The following is a 19,988-nucleotide window of genomic DNA, read 5'->3' as shown; positions in this document are numbered from 1 at the left end:
TTTGTTTTAAGTACAGATCTTTTCAATAATGCTATTCAATGGATGTATGCATAGAGCACTTCTGTTCCTTACCTAAGCACAATAATTTTCTTGAGGAAAAGCACTTGTGCAATTTCTCTGAATTTTGAACTGAATTAGCAACTTTCTTCGGGGACTACCACTTTTACTTGAAAGAACAGCTAACAGATAAACTAAAGTAATTCAACCTTAGGCCTCTGACAGATATCTTCTCAAAAATAAACAAAGTGAGCCTGACAAGCATTTGTTAGCAATGATAACACTCATGCCCTCAAACAAAACTTAGAATTTTTGAACACTTGTATCCATCACTGTGAGCTTAATAGCTTCCCGGGGCTTTTCTGGTGAGACTGGTTGTGATTTTGATACTATATGATGAAATGTGTGTCAAAATTTACAAGATCTGCAGTATTTTCCAAATGACCAATCCCACCTTGGTAAAAAGATCCCTTCCAAGTGTAAAATAAACCAATGAATGCAAATATACAAGATCACAAAAAGTTCACTGAGTCTGAGATTCCACATTGCAACTAACCTTTACTGGGACTGTGATGTAGTATCAAAGAATTTCCACAATTATCTGAAAAGATTTTGTTGTGTTGTTAATCCTCACCAGAGGACACTTTTGCCCCCACTGCTTTTCAGAGAGAGAAGGAAGGGAGGAAGGGAAAGAAAGAGAGAGAGAAACATCAATGTGAGAGAAATACATCCACTAGTTGCCACTCCAATGTGCTGTACGCCCCAGGCTGGGAGCAAACCCTCAAGCCAGGTACGTGCCCTAAACCAGGAATTGAACCCAAGACCCTTCACAGTGAGCAGGCTGAAACTCTAACCACTGACAAACACCAGCCATGTCTGAAAATATTAATATACTCCCCCCCTTTTCCAACTCCACATCTATGTGAGGTTGGACTTTCTTCATATTCTTCAACCAAAACAAGAGATTTAATGCAGAAACAGATATGAGAATTCACTCTCTTCTATTATGCCCGACATTCAAGAGATTTGCAAAAATATAAAACAAGGCCACTCTTCTCACTAAAATTTTTTAAATAAATATTTTATTTATGTTAACATGCGATAGGTTTAGTGTTACCTTTAAATGAATTTTTTCACTATAAATTTTTCACTTTCATTTTTTCACTATCAATTTTTATGAAGGTAAATATCAATATAACCTACATAAACAAAAGCTCTTTGAGGTACTCAATAATGTTTAAGAACACCTAGGAGTCCTGAGATCAAAACGTTTAAGAACTAAGTGTTAGATGAAAGTAGACAGAATAAGAAGGCTATTTTTTAAAAAAAAATATATTTGATTGATTTTTTACAGAGAGGAAGGGAGAGGGATAGAGAGAAACATCGATGGGAGAGAAACATCGATCAGCTGCCTCCTGCACACCTCCTACTGGGGATGTGCCCAAAACCCAGGTACATGCCCTTGACCGGAATCGAACCTGGGACCTTTCAGTCCGCAGGCCGACGGCTCTATCCACTGAGCCAAACTGGTTCCGACAAGAAGGCTATTTTTTGACAATTCAAATATGAGACAACTATGCAGGATAGCTAACAAAAGATTTTATTGTAGCTTCAGAGTTAAGAGCTTACATAGTTCATCAGTGAGGAATGGAAAACAGAATCAGGAACACTGAACTTTGTTTAAAAATAACTGATTACAAATGCAATCATGATACACATGGCATTAAAAAAAAAAACATTCAGAGACAGCCACAAAAGGCTTGGGAGCTGAGGGGAAACAGGAATGGACGTGCTTCAGTAAAAGATTGAAAGATATAGTTGTTTCTAACCCACTTCCTTTTTTTAAAGCCCAGCCCCTTTTTCTTTAGGTTAAAGGACAACAAGTAAAATGTTATCACTATGAATAAGTATTAAAAACCTATTTCCATGCTTAAGAGATGGTCCATACAAATGGTCCATACAACTGTGTTCACTGACCTGGTTACAAAAAAATACAAAAACCTATATGCTGAATATGTTCTCTGCACCCTCTCTGCGCTGCTTGTTCTCTAATACAACACTCTTTCCACTGAAGAATTTTAACCTGCCACTAAACAGTAATGACCTCACAACCTCCCACCTTAAACATCCTCATCAAACACCAATACCTACAGCACCATTAAAAGAAGCAAGAGCAGAAGAGAGACAGCATCTCCTTACCGACAAAGCACTCTTCTATTCTCCCTTGAACCTCTCAAGGAGCCGATGAAATATGGAGGGTCGGAATCATCATTCCCACTTTACAGATGAGACCCAAAAAGACCAACCTGATTGAAGCTACTGGGCAAATTAGAGACAGTACTATGGCCAGCACCCAGCCATCTGTCCCTAACACATGGTCTCTTCCCGTTAATAGGCTGCCTCAGAACAACTGTCACCTCTAATCCCTAGCCTTGCCTTTCCTACATGACAAAAGATTTCTACCCTTAAAAACAGGTCTATGCCATCTGATGGGGCAGGAATGTGTTGGGAAATGAAACAGAATAAAAGAGAATTCGGATTCTTTGTCATAATAGTTCCAAGAATTTTTTTTAACCTGCTAATTTCATCACAGAGACTAGGAATTATTTCTCTGCCATCAATCACCTCTTTATGAAAATATATATACTCATTATGCCAAATTCCATCATAACAGAATAATTTTCAGATCCCATCGAGTGTGTCATAATGGAAGAGTAACTGGGGGGCCACCAAGAAAGCCTGCTGTAAAGACTGCTTCATACATATTTATTTCTACTCATTCTAAAAGGTTCTATGTTTATGAAGACAGCAGTCCAGCTTCCCAGAAACTGAATGAAAGGCCTGAAGGACTACAAAATGAAGGAGGAAATTCCATGGAGCGGACCCCAGATAAGGTGTCCAAAAGGCAGGGCAAGTTCTTGCTCCCAATAAGCCAGTTGGACATTTCTCACGCCTGCTTTATTTTTGTCTTCCTGCTGTTTCCCTTCAGAGACTCATTTTTTGGATCACAAACTCTGGAGATACTCTAATGAACCCTATAAATCCTATTCCCCCAAAACTGTGCACCTACACAAAGCAGTCTCCAGTTTCAGGACATCTTAGGCCTCTTGAGGCTCCCCTTGGGCGCTGATGACCTGCAGTAATGTTAGAACCCCTACTTTAGGGTCATAGTTCATGCATACTCCGGCACCAGCTCACAACAAATCGCTCATTAAGCACAATACAATCTCCACAATCTGTGAGGGAAAGGACAAGTATGTTTTGTTGGGTTTTTGTCTCAAGAGTGATAAAATCGGTGAAATACAGAGGAAAGGGATTTCCCTAGATTCAACCAAGTCAAGGGATGGTGTTAAAGATATGAGTCCTGAAGGTCAAACTAGCTGACCTAACGGGTCCCTTCTAACCCAAGAGACTGAATGACAGAAACTCACCTTGGAGAAAGTCTACCCCAGGAAGTGACTGCTTTAAGCCAAAGACACCAACCCCTAGGAGAGGACCCAACTTGTAATACAACTGGTTTCAGCCACTCCACATGGCAACTGTAACTAGGGCCTACCGCCAAAAGCACTCAAACAGCAGCAGAGACGGGGAGGGAGGCTGTCGGGAGAGACAGGCAGTACTGGGAGTTACAAAAAGGCCACACATATACCTCAGTCCTGCACAACTCGATCTTCTGTGAATGTCCTCAAAATGTTCAACCTACAGACCTTCCTATCTTGTACTTTAAGAGCCTCAACTTTCAAAACCTGGAAGACATGCTTAAGTGGGAGTTTCTAACCGATCCTCTTACCTGCCAGGATTTGGAGATAGAAATTTCAGTTCCTCATCCTGAAGCCACAAAAATGAATTCTGGACTCACTGGTGGGAAGGAATGGTCAGTTTTTAGGTATTTTCTTCAGTGAAGCAGTGACACCAATAGAGTTCAGGGAAATGTGACTACTTGGTACTCAAGATCCAATGAAAGCAAGCAGGAGGCAGCACAGGAACAGGGTACAGTGAATCAGAACAGCACAGCAGGAACCCTCATGGACACAAGAAATGGACTAGACACTATAATAGAGCACAGTGTTCCCCAAATTCCAGCACTTGCCTTCTGCCTCTATAGATTTTGCCATTTGCTGGTATCATCTGTACAATAACTTAATAGTTCTCTTTTGCAAAAAACTTACCCTCATCCTAAGGAATAAAGGGCTAGTTATATTTTTCTCTAATATACATGAGAGTAAGACATAAGTATTAATGTAACCATGTTTTCCACATTCCATCTGAAACCACCTGGCACCACAGAGGTCCAGGTGTCACACTGACACAGCTGGTAGCTAGGAGACCCGGTTGTGAAGTTTGGTCCTGACTCCAGCCTCATTTCTAGGCAGGCCCCTCTGGGGGCCACTGCTTTCCCATCTTAAAGGAGAACTAGATGAGTCCCACAGCTGCCCTGCGTAGCTCTGAGAGTCAAGGTTGACAGATTTCTATGCGGCTCTGGCAAAGGTAGCCACCAAGGTGACTTGTTAGCAGGGTCCTAGAAGTTCCCCCGTTTCTGCGCTTTTGGGGGTTAGCTACAGGTGGGGAAAGGGGTAATGCATTTGGAAGCAAAGGATGCTGGGTAGAAGACAGCCTAGTGTAGAAGGAAGAACATGAGATTTGAACCCCAAAAATATGGCATCTCCATTTAGCAGCCAAGTTTAAGGTTTTTTTCATTTATAAAGTGAAGATAACCGTGCCCTTTTCCCTTAAATTTATACATTTGCTGCTCAATTTTCTATCAGCCGGAGCTTACAAAAATGCACACACTGATATTCCTAGACTACTCTTGAAAGCCCCATCCAAATTGGCACACAAGTAGTCTATGGATAACATTTAGCCCCTTCTCACTAGTTACTGGTTCCATTTTTGGCAATTTTGCAAGTGGAGGCATATGTTAAAATGTATTGCATTACCCGCCTTTTTTAGTGATAAATTTTCTTTAACTGACACAAAGGACAAATACAGGCAAAAGTAACTAAAGTGCCAGTTCTTAAAGCCGGTCAAATGTATGCTCAAATAGGAAGAAGAATAAAAGTGAAGAATGTGTAGGAGTCAAGGCTGTGTCTAAAAGCAAAGTATAGTTAGGGAGTTTATATTATTTTTTAGGTTTCAGGGAACAGAATCTCCTTACAATGTATAAGTCTAGAGTCAAATTTACCACACTCAGCTTCCATATATTATTATGAATACATTATGTTCAAAATGATGTCTCAAATCATGAAAGACTGGTGGCAGCCTACAGAAAAATACAAGTAGATACATCTGGATAAGAGCACAGATATATCAGAAGGCCAAAAACATAAGGTCTGTGCATTTTATTGTGTGTAAATGATATCTAAAACATACCTCAATTTCAATATAGCAAAAATAAATCAGAAAAGCGGGGGAAGTGAGAACAACAAATGCAGAGGACAGGTCCTAGTTATAAAGTTGACTCGAGCTTCCTGCCAGCCAAAGCTAAAAGGGTCTACTGACAGATTCTTGCTGCAGAGCCCTATGAGTGAAAACAGTTTCTCCTTAGGTGCCTTCAAAGAGGGACAGTATCCTTGAGGGCAGCGTAGCAGTGTGTACATTAGACCATCCCCCACTGTGTATCTCATCGTTAGCCTGACTGTTTCAGCAGCAGGAGTGGGGTGGGCAGGCAATGTTGATCAAATGAGCAGCTTGGAGGCGCAAAGGAGATGAGAAAGAGCTCAGTGCATCGAGTCAACTGGGTGCATGCGAACTGGAGAGGCCTAGATACTGAGACCTAGACAAGGGGTTTGGAACTGACTGCCTAGTGTGACTAATCTAGCTAAACCAAAAGGGACTCTGGCACCAGCCCTATCCCAATCCAATTCATAAACAACTGGCTTAGTTAGAAGGAGTACTGACTGCAAAGTAACAGCCAAGAGCATTCCTGGGCACATCCACTGAGCTCCATGTAGCAAAGGCCATTAACTAGACCATTTTCTCCATCTTCCAGTCACAGGATCCCTGAGTTTTAACTGGGCACATGACTACTCAAATAAGAGGCTCTATATCCTGCTGTCGCTTTCAACAAACTGTGGCCATAGTGGTTTGAACAACTCCAGGTCATTCATATTCTTTATAAAAGAAACTGCTTTGTTCTCTCTTTCCCCAGTGGAATGCGGACATAGAGTTGATGAGTCTGCTTTGACGTTGCAGGCAAGGACAACAAGCTAGTGGTGGCTGAACAACAAGATTAAAAAAACCTAAGTTCCTGATGACCTTGTAGAGTTAAACCTGCCCTGGACCATCTGACTACCTCTGTTCTATTAAAAGAGAGATTAAACTTCTACTAGGCTCGCTTTGTTATATAGGACTCAGGCAATTCCCTAGAAAAGTCAACTCTCAATTCACTTCAGCAAACAGGTCAGAAAATGCCATCCATAAAATAAGCTGGCCTCCTACTCCTCTAGGAGGCGAAGCACATCTCTGAGCAGAGGAAGAGGCCTTTATTGCAGCACAGCCCAAACACAAAATGCAGCCTGCCCACCGGCTCAGGCCAAATCCACAACAGTTGGAGATACAGACTACTTTCCCCACCAGGGCCAGGCAGGGACGCCCCTGTCCTACCTGTGCCCCTGTAGCGGGAAAGCTCCAAACTTCTCCACTCTTCATAATCACCGTTCTGGAGGACAGGCCAAGTCCAATAAGGCAGGGAGTGAAACAGCTGTCAGGGGACTGTGTGTGAGGGTCAGGGGAGGGGGTCCGGAGCCCCAGAACAAAAGCCACAGCTGGGAACTGGAGAAGGAGAGAAGCCTCCATGTCCACCCTGGGTTTCTGGGGCCCAGAGCCCTGAGGGTGTAGCACCTGCGCCTCCTGTGGAGTCCCTTGGTGATGGAGCTCAACCATGCAGCTGCCAGTCACTAACGAATCCCAGCCACAGGCACCTGCTGCTGCTTGCGAATCTTGTTGAAGAGTTCCATGTATTGGACCATGGTATCTGCTGGGCCGTAGACTGTGTCGTGTCTGTTGCCAAACACTGTGGGAGCCCCGGGTGTGTGGCTGCCTAGAAAACTCTGTAGGAATTCGAGCAGCAGGCTCCAGCAGTCACTAGCTACCACACACGGGCCATATTCCACCTGGGACCAAAGGAACAGAGAATGAGGGTGAGTGCAGGCAAGGATGAGGACTTCTGTTTCCCTTGCACCTTCTACCCTTGCGCCCATCTTCCCCAACCCCAAGCCAAAGACACACACCTTCTAGCACAGTGTTGCTGCACAGGAAATACTCAACCCAAACCCCAGGGATTTAACACACCACCATTCCCTTTAGGCATCTCTGACATTCTTGTCTTGGAGTTATCAACCCACAGCCCTGCCCACAAGATCCAAGGGCAGATCTGGGCCCCTCTGGATTATCTCAGAACTACATAATCCCTACATGCTGGGACATTGAAGGAGAGCTCAGGAAATTCTGAGAAAACGAAGAGAGAATGCGTGTGTGTGTGTGTGTGTGTGTGTGTGTGTGTGTTAGGGGATCAATACAGCGCAAAGTGGACACATATGCTCATATGTCTGCAAGACCAAACATTACTCCCAGGTAGACCCAGCCTGGGCTCCAACCCTAAGAAATAATTTTCTGATCAATGTAGCAGGGGCCACATGATACACATCTTCAGCTTTCTCGCTGGGGAAATCACTGGTAACCAGGAGAAACAGCACAGAAACAGCTGGGGTATGTTTGCACTACAAAGCTGGAAATGTAGAGGATAAACACTGGGGTCCCAGTGGGTCTCAGCAAATGCAAGGTGTGTCTCAAGCTGAAAAGGGTGAGGAAATCTTGGCCCTCGAGTACCCTGGAATTTTAGAGCAGTAAGCCACTAATGCCCTGTTCTCTGCCGGGGCCGCCTTTTAGGACTTAGCTATCCCCATGTCTCCACATGTGAGTCCCTCCTTAAATGCTGGTCCTGTAGGAGGCTCACAATCCAAGTCAGCAGTGCTCTCACTGGCATGAAGTCCCAGAGCAATCCGTGGCATTTCTCATAGACTAACTTCAAAAACGGTTTGTGTTCTGGCCCTGCTCTCTTTTTTTTTTTTTTTTTTTTTTTTTTTTGTTGTTGTTTTTTTTTTTTTTTTTAAATCTTTATTGTTCAGATTATTACATTTGTTCCTCTTTTTTCCCCCCATAACTCCCCTCCTTCCATCTCCCACCCCACCCTCCACCCTCACTCCCCACCCACTGAGTTCATCCATAGGTGCATGATTTTTGTCCAGTCTCTTCCCGAATCTCCCATTCCCCTTGCCCCGCCAAGAATAGTCAGTCCATTCCCTTTCTATGTCCCTGATTCATTATAGTCACCAGTTCATTCTGTACATCAGGTTATTTATTCACTTGATTCTTAGATTCATTTGTTGATAGATGCATATTTGTTGTTCATAATTTGTATCTTTACCTTTTTCTTCTTCCTCTTCTTAAAGGATACCTTTCAGCATTTCATATAATACTGGTTTGGTGGTGATGAACTCCTTTAGTTTTTCCTTATCTGTGAAGCTCTTTATCTGACCTTCAATTCTGAATGATAGCTTTGCTGGATAAAGTAATCTTGGTTGTAGGTTCTTGGTATTCAGCACTTTGAATATTTCTTGCCATTCCCTTCTGGCCTGCAAAGTTTCTGTTGAGAAATCAGCTGACAGTCGTATGGGTATTCCCTTGTAGGTAATTGAGCCTCTTTCTCTTGCTGCTTTTAAGATTTTCTCTTTGTCTTTTGCTCTTGGCATTTTAATGATGATGTGTCTTGGTGTGGTCCTCTTTGGATTCCTTTTGTTTGGGGTTCTCTGCGCTTCTTGGACCTGTAAGTCCATTTCTTTCACTAGGTGGGGGAAGTTTTCTGCCATTATTTCTTGAAATAGGTTTTCAATATCTTGCTGTCTCTCATCTTCTGGGACTCCAATGACTCTGATATTAGTCCGCTTAAAGCTGTCCCAGAGGCTCCTTACACTATCTTCACACTTTCGGATTCTTTTTTCATTATGCTTTTCCAATTGGGTGTTTTTTGTCGAATCTTTGGTTTGATTCTTGCACTCCTCTGGTCTGCTATTGGGTATAATATTCTTTATTTCAGTCCGTGTATGCTTACTTTCTAATTTCTTTATCGTAGCATCGAGGGTCTCATTAGTTTTCGTGAGGCTCTGCACAAATTTATGGCAAGCCCTCAAAATTGCGATTCTTAGCTCCATATCCTCCATTTCTGTCATGTTTTTTTGTCTCCGCATCTTTTATGCTTTCTTGGTGTACCACCTTGTGGTCTCTGTGCGCAGTCTTGTTCTAGCCAAGCCTTAATTGTTGTAGTTAACACTAGAGGGATTTGACCATCAGGCCAACTCCTGGCCCTGCTCTCTTACTAAATAAAAAATTTGCAAAAAACAGGCCCCGTAGCTTATGTATTTTTTTTTTAATCTCACACAGTGCTGGGCACATGGTAGATTGTGGATTACCACTGGTCCCAAAGCCAGCTACTCGTCACACTCCCTCTGTCATTTTCAGTCTATCCCTCAAAGATGAAACCATCACACGTAGCCCTTTCCACCATGAAAGTGGATAGCATGGCAAAAGGGAAGGCATAGCTTTGCTACATCACTTTTGAGACCCATGTGCAAGCATCCTAAGGAGAGATGTGCGGACCCACCTTCCAAAAGTTAACTGCACTGAAAGTTGACCTGGTCTGCTCCAATCCTCTTGTGAAGGATGACTGGTCCCTCCACAAAATTCACCTGCCTCTCTTGGTTTTCCCTTCCCTTCTCCAGCAAGCCGGCCTTTCTAGGCTTCCTACCTGCTGTGAACCCAGCTTCCAATTCCCATCCTGGTCTAGAGTCTCGAATGATAAAGGACAGGGTAAAAGGTGCAGGCGCAGGGGCCAGGTAGGCATCAACACCAGTTTGCACTCAGAGGGACGTGGAAATCTGCAGAGCCCTCTGCTGAGCTGCTCCTTCAGCACATCCCGCTCCTACTTCACCAAGGTCTTACCTCCACAGAGATGCCTCGGGCACTGGGCCCCATTGTGACCGTGCCCACCTTCACTAGGAAGTCACAGTACTGGTAACGGGTGCCCCGGGTCTCAATCTTGCTGGCCTTGGCACTCTGGAAGAAGCCCTTGAGCTTCACCATGAGCACATCAAAGTTGGTGTCGGCAATAAGGCAAGGGCCATTCTCAAAGAGGGCGAAGCAGCTCAAAGGGTATTCTGAATTGTGCATCACATACATCAGCTTCCCAGTCTGACCTGCAGGGACAGAGATCCTACTCAGCATCAAGACCTCCTTCAGCAAACCCCAGAATAGAGGCAAATCCAGGGAACAAGGCCAGATGGCATTACCTAAGCAGTCTTGGGTGGGGGTGGGGGATCCCCTTACCAAAAGCCTTTTCTGAAGAATAGCATGTGGTAAAATCTACCCGCTCTACAGAAAAAGGTGAGGGGCACACAGGGAACTCACTAGCGTTAATAACAGTTGAATTTTTAAGTTGAGGGACAGGGTCACAGATGGATGATGATGATGATTTACTCACAGAGACTTTACATACAGTCTTTTATATAATCACTAGAGGCCTGGTGCACAAATTCATGCACAGGTGGGATCCAGCCCGCCGACCCTGATGGACCCAGTGAGCAGGACATTGGCAGGTTGTCCTCACCCCCCATCAGGGTGGGGGAAGCGATCAGAGGCAGGGCCGGCAGGGGGAGGGGCCATGGGCAGTTGGTGGGCTGGCCCCGCCCCCTGGTCGAGCTCCCAGTGGAGGGGACAATTTGCATATTAGCCTTTTATTATATAAGTCACATAATAAGGAAGATGAAATAATAGCATTTCAGTATGCCAAATAAGCAGACACTCTCTTCTGTCCACTCCTACCTTCCTTGGCCTCTCCCTCTTTGATATATAAGTGGCCCCAGAAACACAGCAAAGGGGAGTATCTGAGCATGAGGCTAGGAAGATAGACCAGAGCCAAGTGGTGCTACATCTTGTCTTCCATGCTCACAAAGCCTGGACTCCATTCTAAAGGCAATGGTGAAGCCTTGGGCAATTTTAAGACATCAGCAGACTTGGGAATATAGCATACACAACAGCAGAAAAGAACTCAGCATCTGGAATCAAAAGGTTTAGTTTTCTCATTGATTACTATAGATTTTCTGCAAGAAGGAAGCAAAGTTATATATATACTAGAGGCCCGGTGCACAAAAATTTGTGCACTCGGGGGGAAGGGGGGGGGGGGTCCCTCAGCCCGGGCTGTGCCCTCTCGCAGTCTGGGACCCCTCGGGAGATAACAACCTGCTGGCTTAGGCCTGCTCCTGGGTGGCAGAGGGCAGGCCCAATCCCTAGGTGCAGCCCCTGGTCGGGCTCAGAGCAGGGCCGATTGGGGAGTTGGGGCACCGCCCCCTGTCATGCACAGAGCAGGGCGGATTGGGAGGTTGTGATGCCACCCTCAATCATGCTCAGGGTAGGGCTGATTGGGGGGTTGGGGCACCACCCCCTGTCACACTCAAGGCAGGGTCAATGGGGAGGTTGCGGCACCACCCCGTCACGCACACAGCAGGGCCGATCAGGGGGTTGGGGCGCTGCCTCCTGTCACGCACAGAGCAGGGCCAATCAGGGGGTTGGGGCACTGCCCCCCCCCCCCCGCCCATCACGCACAGAGGAGGGCCCATCAGGGAGTTGGGGAGCTCCCCCCTCTCATGCACAAAGCAGGGCCCATCAGGGGGGTTGGGGAGCTCCCCCGTCACGCACAGAGTAGGGCCGATAGGGGAGTTAGGGCACCGCCCCCTGTCACACACAGAGCAGGGCAGATCAGGGGGTTGGGGCGCCACCACTGTCACACTCAGGGCAGGGCCGATGGGGAGGTTATGGCTCTACCCCATCACAGACAGAGCAGGACCCGTGGGGGGGGGGGGGGGGTTGGGGTGCCACCCCCTGTCACACACAGAGCCGCAGGGCGATCAGGGGGTTTGGGCGCTGCACCCTGTCACACTGATCAGGTGCCAGTGTGGCTCCGCTGATCCCGGTGCTGGGAGGCATATTACCCTTTTACTATACAGGATAGAGGCCTGGGGGCCGGCTGGTTTGCCCTGAAGGGTGTCCTGGATCAGGGTGGGGGTCCCCACTGGGGTGCCTGGCCAGTCTGGGTGAGGGGCTGAGGGCTGCTTTCAGGCTGGCAGTTTTTACTGAAGCTCCCAACCGCTTTTTTTCTTTTTTTTATTTTCTTCTGAGCCAGCTTTAGCTCTGACTCTAGTTCTGAGGCTTCCGCTGCTGGTTTGTTTGCCGTTCTATAATCGAAACAATGTATAACTTCAGCTCTGAGATCCCAGCCGGCTATATTTGTTAGAATGTTTCAAACTGCCAGCTCAGAGGCCGGCAGCGCAGGCGGGGAACGTTGGAGTCTGCAGTCACTGGAGCAAGCAAGCCTCATGTTCGCTTCCAGCTGCCTGGCTGCCGGCCGCCATCTTGGCTGACAGTTAATTTGCATAAGGATATGCTGATTAGCCAATGGGAAGGGTAGCGGTCGTACGCTAATTACCATTTTTCTCTTTTATTAGTGTAGATTAGATGCCTGGCACACAAATTTGTGCACTAGTGGTGTACCTTGGCCTGGCCTGTGGAATCGGGCTGAAACCGGCTCTCCAACATCCCCCAAGAGGTCCCGAATTGCGAGAGAGTGCAGGCCAGGCAGAGGGACCCCAACGGTGTATGATCAGGGCCAGGGAGGGATGCGGGAGGTTGGCCAGCTGGGGAGGGACCACAGGAGGGCTCCACGGCGAGTCCAGCCTGTCTCACTCAGTCCCAATCACCCAGACCCCACAGTAGCAAGCTAACCTACTGGTTAAAGTGTCTGCCCCCTGGTGGTCAGTGCATGTCATAGCAAGCAGCTGAGTGGCCTTAGCATATCATTAGCTTTGATTGGTTGAACAGACTACCAGACACACTTAGCATATTAGGCTTTTATTATATAGAATGTGTATATTTGTGTGTGTGTGTGTGTGTGTGTGTATTTGGTTAAGTGGAAAATGGAAGAAGGCAAATGGAAAGGAAGATTTTCTCTCTCATACATTACAAGAGTTAATGGATAAACTGCCACAATCTCAAATATTTATCTTTATTAAATACTTAAACTATTCCCAACACTGTCCTAGGGTTTAAGAAGCATACAAGTAGATGACTTAGCCCCGGCCTCAAGAAGCTAATAAACTCACTAGGGATAGGTTGAAAACTTTAGGAACTGAACTAGAACACAAAGAGAGGGCAGGACTCAGCCACATGGAGAAGGAAAAAGACATTCTAGGCAGTGATGAGAGTGTAGCAATGGGAAAGAGAGAAGGGGGTGGGGGGAGCTGGGGCATTGTGACCTGTATATACGCCTCCACTCTGCTGCCACTTGCTGAACACAACAGGCTCTGCAGAAACCTCCCTGCACATCCCTCCTGACTGCCTGTTGCCAGTTCCCACCTTTCACCTCCCAGCAAATCCACTTCAAATACTTCAACCCTCAAAAAGACATCCAAAGTTGATCTGTCATTATGTTCTTGTGCAAACTCACTGTAATAACATAATTCATATGAGTCTGCAAATATTCTTAGTCTTGAAAATATTCGGAAAGTCAACTAAGGTTTGTTTTTTAATGAATAAGGCACTCCCAGTTGTTTATAGACAATACTATCTTTTTAACCACAGTGAAGTAGTTTCTTATCTGCACAAATGTGTGAAGTAAGCTGAACCAGTGTCACTGTCCCCCTTTTGCAGATGAGGAAAATTATGGGTCCCAGACCAGCAACAGCAGCAGCACCACCACGGGGAAGCTTGTTAGAAATGCAAATTATCCACCCCACCCCAGACCTACTGAGTCAGAAAGTCTGGAAGAGAGGCCCAGCAACCTGTGTTAACAAGCCCTCCAGGTGATGCTAATGCTGGTCAGTGTGAGAACTGTGGATCTAAAGGCACAGAGCCAGCAGGCAGCAGAGCTGGAACTCCAATCAGGCTTTCTGACCTCAAATTTATTGCTCTTTCCATTCTACCCCACTGTCTGCCAAGAATGATGTCTCCCTAACTGGACTATAGTTCCTTAACCGTTTGAGTCCCAAGCAGCGCAACCGCGCTGCTTGGTATTTCTCGACATAAAATAAAACAAGCGCTATCACGCTGTTTGGGTCTTTTCGTACTCATTTAGAGAAAGCGCGGTTGCACTGTTTGGGATTCTTCGACAGTGTTTTTTCAATACCCCCTAGGACTCAAACGAATCGTATGTTTTCTCGACATAAAATCTCAGCAGCGCAATCGCGCTGCTTGGGACTCAAACGGTTAAAAACAAAGGTCTGATCAGGAGGAAAACAGCCCACACCAGGTAATTTCATAGAAGTAGTGTATCTGTATATATATAAAAACCAGAGGCCTGGTGCATGAATTCGTGCACCAGTGGGGTCCTTCGGCCTGGCCTGCAGGATCCGGCCGAAACCGGCTCTCCGACATCCCCAGAGGGGTCCCGGATTATGAGAGGGTGTAGGCCAGGCCGAGGGACCCCACCAGTGCACAATCAGGGCCAGGGAGGGACATGGGAGGTTGGCCAGCCAGGGAGGGACCGCAGGAGGGCTCCAGGGCATGTCCAGCCTGTCTCCCTCAGTCTCAATCGGCCAGACTCCAGCAGCAAGCTAACCTACCAGTTGACTGTCTGCCCCATAGTCAATGCACGTTATAGCAACTGATCAACCAGTCGACTGTCTGCCCCTTGGTGGTCAGTGCATGTCACAGCAAGAGGTTGAGTGGCCTTAGCATATCATTAGCGTATTACGCTTTGATTGGTTGAACGGACGACTGGATGACTGTACACTTAGCATATTAGACTTTTATTATTCAGCAGGTCCTCGGGTTATGTTGGAGATCCGTTCCTACGGCGCGATGTAACGTGATTTTCGCAGTAAGTCGGAACCCACCTACATAAGCACCTACGTCACTCACATGGAGCACATACACAGCAGTAATGAAGTGAAAGAGTAAAAAAAATTTAAAAGAAAGATAACAATTCCTGACCTTTACTTGTGGTAAATAAATAATAAAAAACATAAAGCACATATGTACGTAGTCGAAACAACGGAACTTTTTTTTTTTTTATAAATAAATGGGAGATGGCGACGTAACCACAAAACGACGTAGGTTGAGTCCGACATAACCCGAGGACTGTCTGTATAGGACGTTTTATTTTCCAAATGCTTTCATAGCCATTATATCTCTTGATTCTTACGTCCTTCCTACTGAAGGCAAAACAATGGTTAACACTGCAATTTTACAGATGATGAAACTCAATATAGCTCTTAGCTACCACTTATTAAAGGTTCATTACATGACAACCTCAGTTCTTGTGCTTTGCATGTATTAACTTATTTAATTAGCACAATAACACCAGGAGGTAAGTACTATGCTTATCTTCATTTTACAGGTGAGAGAACTGTACCAGAAAGGATGCAAAAACAGAACCCTCACCAGACAGTTGCATTAGAGGGGATTTAATACAGGAAACAAAGTACAGGGGATAGAAAAACTAAAACACCAAATGGAATGATGATGTCATCCAAAAATTAGCAACACACGGAGCCATTATCATCCCTAAGCCTGGAAGGAAATAGAGATGTGCTGTTGTTAGAGCCATGAGCAAAAGCTGCCCAGCAGGAGCTAGAACCAAGGATACAGCCAGAGACACTGCCTAAAACAGAGGGAGAAACAAACTGTGGTCTCCCTTTCCCCTGTCCTCTGATCTTTCCCAATGCCTTTGGCAGGAGAAGTTCAGCGAATGGATCTATGGGGAAGTAGGAAAATTACCAGCATAGAAACTGTCACAGGTTGTGGGACTTACCTAAATTGCGGCTAGTATGTGGCAGAGCTAGGATTCAGTTATCTGGTTCCATGTCTAGACTCTGAATCACTGTGCTATGGAACTGTCCAAGGGGAAGATACAGCAGAACCCAGGTTCCCTAACTCATATTCAAAGATCCTTTTTGCCTCCTTACCATCACCACCACCACCATCCACAGCCATCTCATCTCTTAATACACTTAATACAAAAGGTGATTCATCAGTCAAGGTTATGCTAACGAGGTAGCCAAGGCCACTGTGCAGGTGTGGGAAACAGGAAGCCTTTCTGCAAAAAGTTCTAGAAACTCTAAAACTCTATCAGAATCCTTTACAAAAACGTCTGAGCTTAAAGGAGTCTTTCTCAAACTTAGAGCGCATAAAGGGGAGCGCATTAAAATGCAGAGTATGAGGCCCACAACACCAGTCAGTCCGCAGCAGAGCCAGGAAGCTGCACCTTAACAAGTAGCCCAGGTGATTTTGATGAAGTTAGTAAGCAACCCTCTGAGAAACACTGCTTAAAAGTGCAAAGTGCAGCCGAACCGGTTTGGCTCAGTGGATAGAGTGTTGGCCTGCGGACTCAGGGGTCTCAGGTTCGATTCCGGTCAAGGGCATGTACCTTGGTTGCGGGCACATCCCCAGTAGGGGGCGTGCAGGAGGCAGCTGATCGATCTCTCTCATCGATGTTTCTAACTCTCTGTCCCTCTTCCTTCTTCTCTGTAAAAAATCAATAAAATATATTTAAAAAAAAAAAAAAGTGCAAAGTGCAAAAAGACTAAAACATGGGCCAGGTCTCAGAGATGAAGGATCAAGAATTAATGAATTCAGCCCTAGCTGGTTTGGCTCAGTGGCTAGAGCATCGGCCTGCTGACTGAAAGGTCCCAGGTTCGATTCCGGACAAGGGTGCATGTCTGGGTTGCGGGCTCGATCCCCAGTAGGGGGAATGCAGAAGGCAGCCAATCAATGATTCCCTCTCATCATTGATGTTTCTCTCTTTTTCTCCCTCTCCCTTCCTCTCTGAAATCAATAAAAATATACTAAAAAAAAATCTAAATGCACAGCATTAAAAGAAAAAAGAAATTAATGAATTCAGAAACACATCTGCCACATGTTCAAGACTATCACTCTTAGAAGAGCAGGAAGATTTCAGTGAACATAAATGTCTATTGACTCCAAGCCAGGATGCAGCCATCCCACAGACGCATCTCACTAACCTTGGCTGCCAAGGGTAGAAGCAGCCGTGTGATAGGTCTCACAGTCTACACAAAATGTTCCTTGCTTCTCTGCTCCGAGCACCTCCAACTTCCGGGTGAGGAGCTCCACGGTCTGCTGGACACTCTTGCCCTCAGCCACAGGCATCTGGGACACACTGGAAGGGAAAGAATCAAATCGTCAATATCCAGAGACATGGGCGCTGGCTGAGCCACTCCATCACCCACAGAATCACAGCTCATCAGGACCATAGAGACCACCTACCGGGACCCCTTTATTTTAAAGATGCATTTTTTTTATATTCATAAACATATAGCTTTATTCTCTTTCTGTACATATTGGCAATGGTAAAGCTTAAAGATGCATGTCCGATGAAATATGCAAAAACAAGGAATTTACATAAATAATTTATACTTCAGAAAATTAAAGTTGAAAAATATTTTCCACATCATTAGCGTTCACAGTATTTAAAGTAAATCAAGCTTTCCCCTTTAGATTTCCAACTACATTGTCTCAGCAGAGAAGGATAAATCTGACCAGGAGCTCAAGGATCAAGCCTGGTTTTGTTCAGATGCAGAACTAGAGTCCTACAGTCCCTAAGAACACAGATCTCATGATTCTCTCACAAGAGCGCAGCGAACTTCCTATCACACCAGAATTCCCTAAGCATGGCATGTGTGCCAACATTCAAGAGAAGATTTTAGGTGGCACCCCGACTGACACTTGACAACACTGTGTCATGTAATGTTTCCTTCACAATTATTTCAGTTCTGACGATATCAAGGAGATAGCCTTAATTTGGGGTATGTTTTTCCCAACTCTTAACACTCTGAATGTGTGCTGTCCAGTACAGTAGCCACAAGCCACATGTGGCCATTTACATTTAAGCAAGAATGTAATCCAAGCAATGAAACAAAAAAATGTTATTTCCAAGACTTCCTTTCATGGTGAGTAAAACCAGCTTCCCCTTTAGAGTGGTAGTTAACAGTCACCAAGCCCCAACTATGTGCCAGACAGTGTCCAAAAGCCTTGAGATAAATAAACTCTTTGAATCCTCACAATAGCCCTGGCTATGCTATTATTTATCGCCTTATTACAAATGAGGAAACTGAAATACAGAGGGGTTGGGTTGACTTGCATAAGGTCATACAGCTTGGTGTAGTGTAGCCAAGATTCAAAATCAGGCAAACTGGCACTATATCTGTGCCCTTAACTACTACAGTAGACTACTTCCCTAGCGATATAGTTAAAATACTTTCAAGAAATAGATTGAAAAGAAAACATTAACAAATACTACTACACTGTAAGGGAGAGAATCAAATTGTCAGTATCCAGAGACATGGGCATTAGTTACATAAAAATCAGAAAAGACAGCCATTTGTGACTGAATTTGGGGAGACACTGCATTACTTGATAATCAGCCAAATGAAGCTATAAAGGTAGAGTCCTCCTTGTTGCTAAAAATTGTCATTATTCTCCATCAAAAAAGCACTAATAAAGGAATGATGATGATGAAACAGAAGCACATTCCTAAAATGATGCTACTGGGGTGAGAAGTGCGAGGAGACTGAGAACGTTGATGATGTCAAATGCAGTAAACAAAAATGCAATCACTGACAAACTGGCAAGAGCCGGAGCTTCCAGGAGTTTCCACAGGCTGTGACCCGGGAAGCCTACAGTCAATGACTTGGGATAGCCTGGCCTCCAGTCCTCTCTGATTGGAAATGCTTACACTTACTGCTTTTTAAAAAAGAAAGGGGGCCGAAACCGGTTTGGCTCAGTGGACAGAGCGTCGGCCTGCGGACTGAAGGGTCCCGGGTTCGATTCCGGTCAAGGGCATGTACCTTGGTTGCGGGCATATCCCCAGTAGGAGATGTGCAGGAGGCGGCTGATCGATGTTTCTCTCTCATCGATGTTTCTAACTCTCTATCTCTCTCCCTTCCTCTCTGTAAAAAATCAATAAAATATATTTAAAAAAATAAAAAATAAAAATAAAAAAGAAAGGGGGAAAAAAAGGCTCTGAAATCTAGCATTTTGGAACTAATGACTCCAAGGGCATCAGACCCGTATCTTTCCCTATCACCCCGACTTATTTTATAATGAGTTAGAGATTTTAAAAGTCCACAGAAACAACACAAATCATGTAGAAAACAGGTCCTGAAGAAGTGATGTGCCTAGAACCCAAATCTAATTACCAATAGCTCCCCGCCACACCCCCACCCCACCCCGGAAACCCAAGACCTTAAAATGGTCAAACCAGAACTTGACATAGACTGGTCTAACTACATTTAGTGGCTGGAAGGAGAGACGGGTGAAAACCTAAAAAAAGCTACTGTCCCCTCTCTGCCTGTCCCCAGGCCCCGCTAGCCCTGCCTGCTGATGAGTTCTAGCCCACACATCCTCTCTCCGACCCCCAAGTCCCACCCTGGCCTCACCGGCGGGAAGCTGTGCCAAGAAAACGGGAAGGAGGCACCCAACCATGGACGGTTCCAGGGACAAAACCCAGGAGGAAGGGGGCGCATCCCCCAGGAACCAGGCCCGGGGACTCCACAGCCCTCGCGGGGTCCCCCTCACCCACACAACCCGAGGACATCGTGCCAGACTCCCGAGGGACAGCAGACCCGGGTCCCGACCCTCCCCCAGGGTTCACTCCGCAATCCGAGGGTCCTTCGCGACCCCAAGTCCCGCCCCAACAGTATCCCCTGCAGCCCTACCAGGTCACTCCCATGATGTCGGACCAGGAGGATGGCAGGACCAAAGAGTCGAATCGCAGAGTTCTCCGGCCACGCACAGTTAGTGAAGGCGCCCTAAGGTCAGTTCCGGTGGAGGGAGGGATTCCGGAAGTGACGTAAAAACAGAGCGCCCAGTCGACGCACCGCAAGGAGTAGGGGCGTGTCTAGGCACCCCCTCGTTGACATCTTCGTTGG

General features: G+C 45.8%; 1 protein-coding gene across 2 annotated transcripts in view; it reads right to left on the bottom strand.

The window, feature by feature from the left end:
* Positions 1-19,864, bottom strand: part of MED20 (mediator complex subunit 20) — a 42,437-nt gene extending 22,573 nt beyond the window's left edge. The window contains exons 1-4 of one of the 2 annotated variants that reach the window (XM_070418617.1): positions 19,776-19,864; positions 17,064-17,218; positions 9,994-10,247; positions 1,577-7,109 (exon numbers count right to left, since the gene is read on the bottom strand). In XM_070418617.1, the coding sequence (XP_070274718.1) occupies positions 6,894-7,109; positions 9,994-10,247; positions 17,064-17,218; positions 19,776-19,789 (639 nt within the window). In that variant the 5' untranslated portion in view covers positions 19,790-19,864 and the 3' untranslated portion in view covers positions 1,577-6,893. Of the gene's footprint in view, positions 1-1,576; positions 7,110-9,993; positions 10,248-17,063; positions 17,219-19,775 lie in introns of those variants that run through there. The other variant, XM_070418618.1, reaches the window with a different exon arrangement.
* Between the last annotated feature and the right edge of the window lie 124 nt (positions 19,865-19,988).

Source organism: Myotis yumanensis, unplaced genomic scaffold (assembly GCF_028538775.1).
Source record: "Myotis yumanensis isolate MYYU_CA2020_CCGP unplaced genomic scaffold, mMyoYum1.0.hap1 SCAF_6, whole genome shotgun sequence".
In the NCBI taxonomy this organism is placed as follows: domain Eukaryota; kingdom Metazoa; phylum Chordata; class Mammalia; order Chiroptera; family Vespertilionidae; genus Myotis; species Myotis yumanensis.
This window is presented reverse-complemented; position numbering and strand designations above follow the sequence as displayed.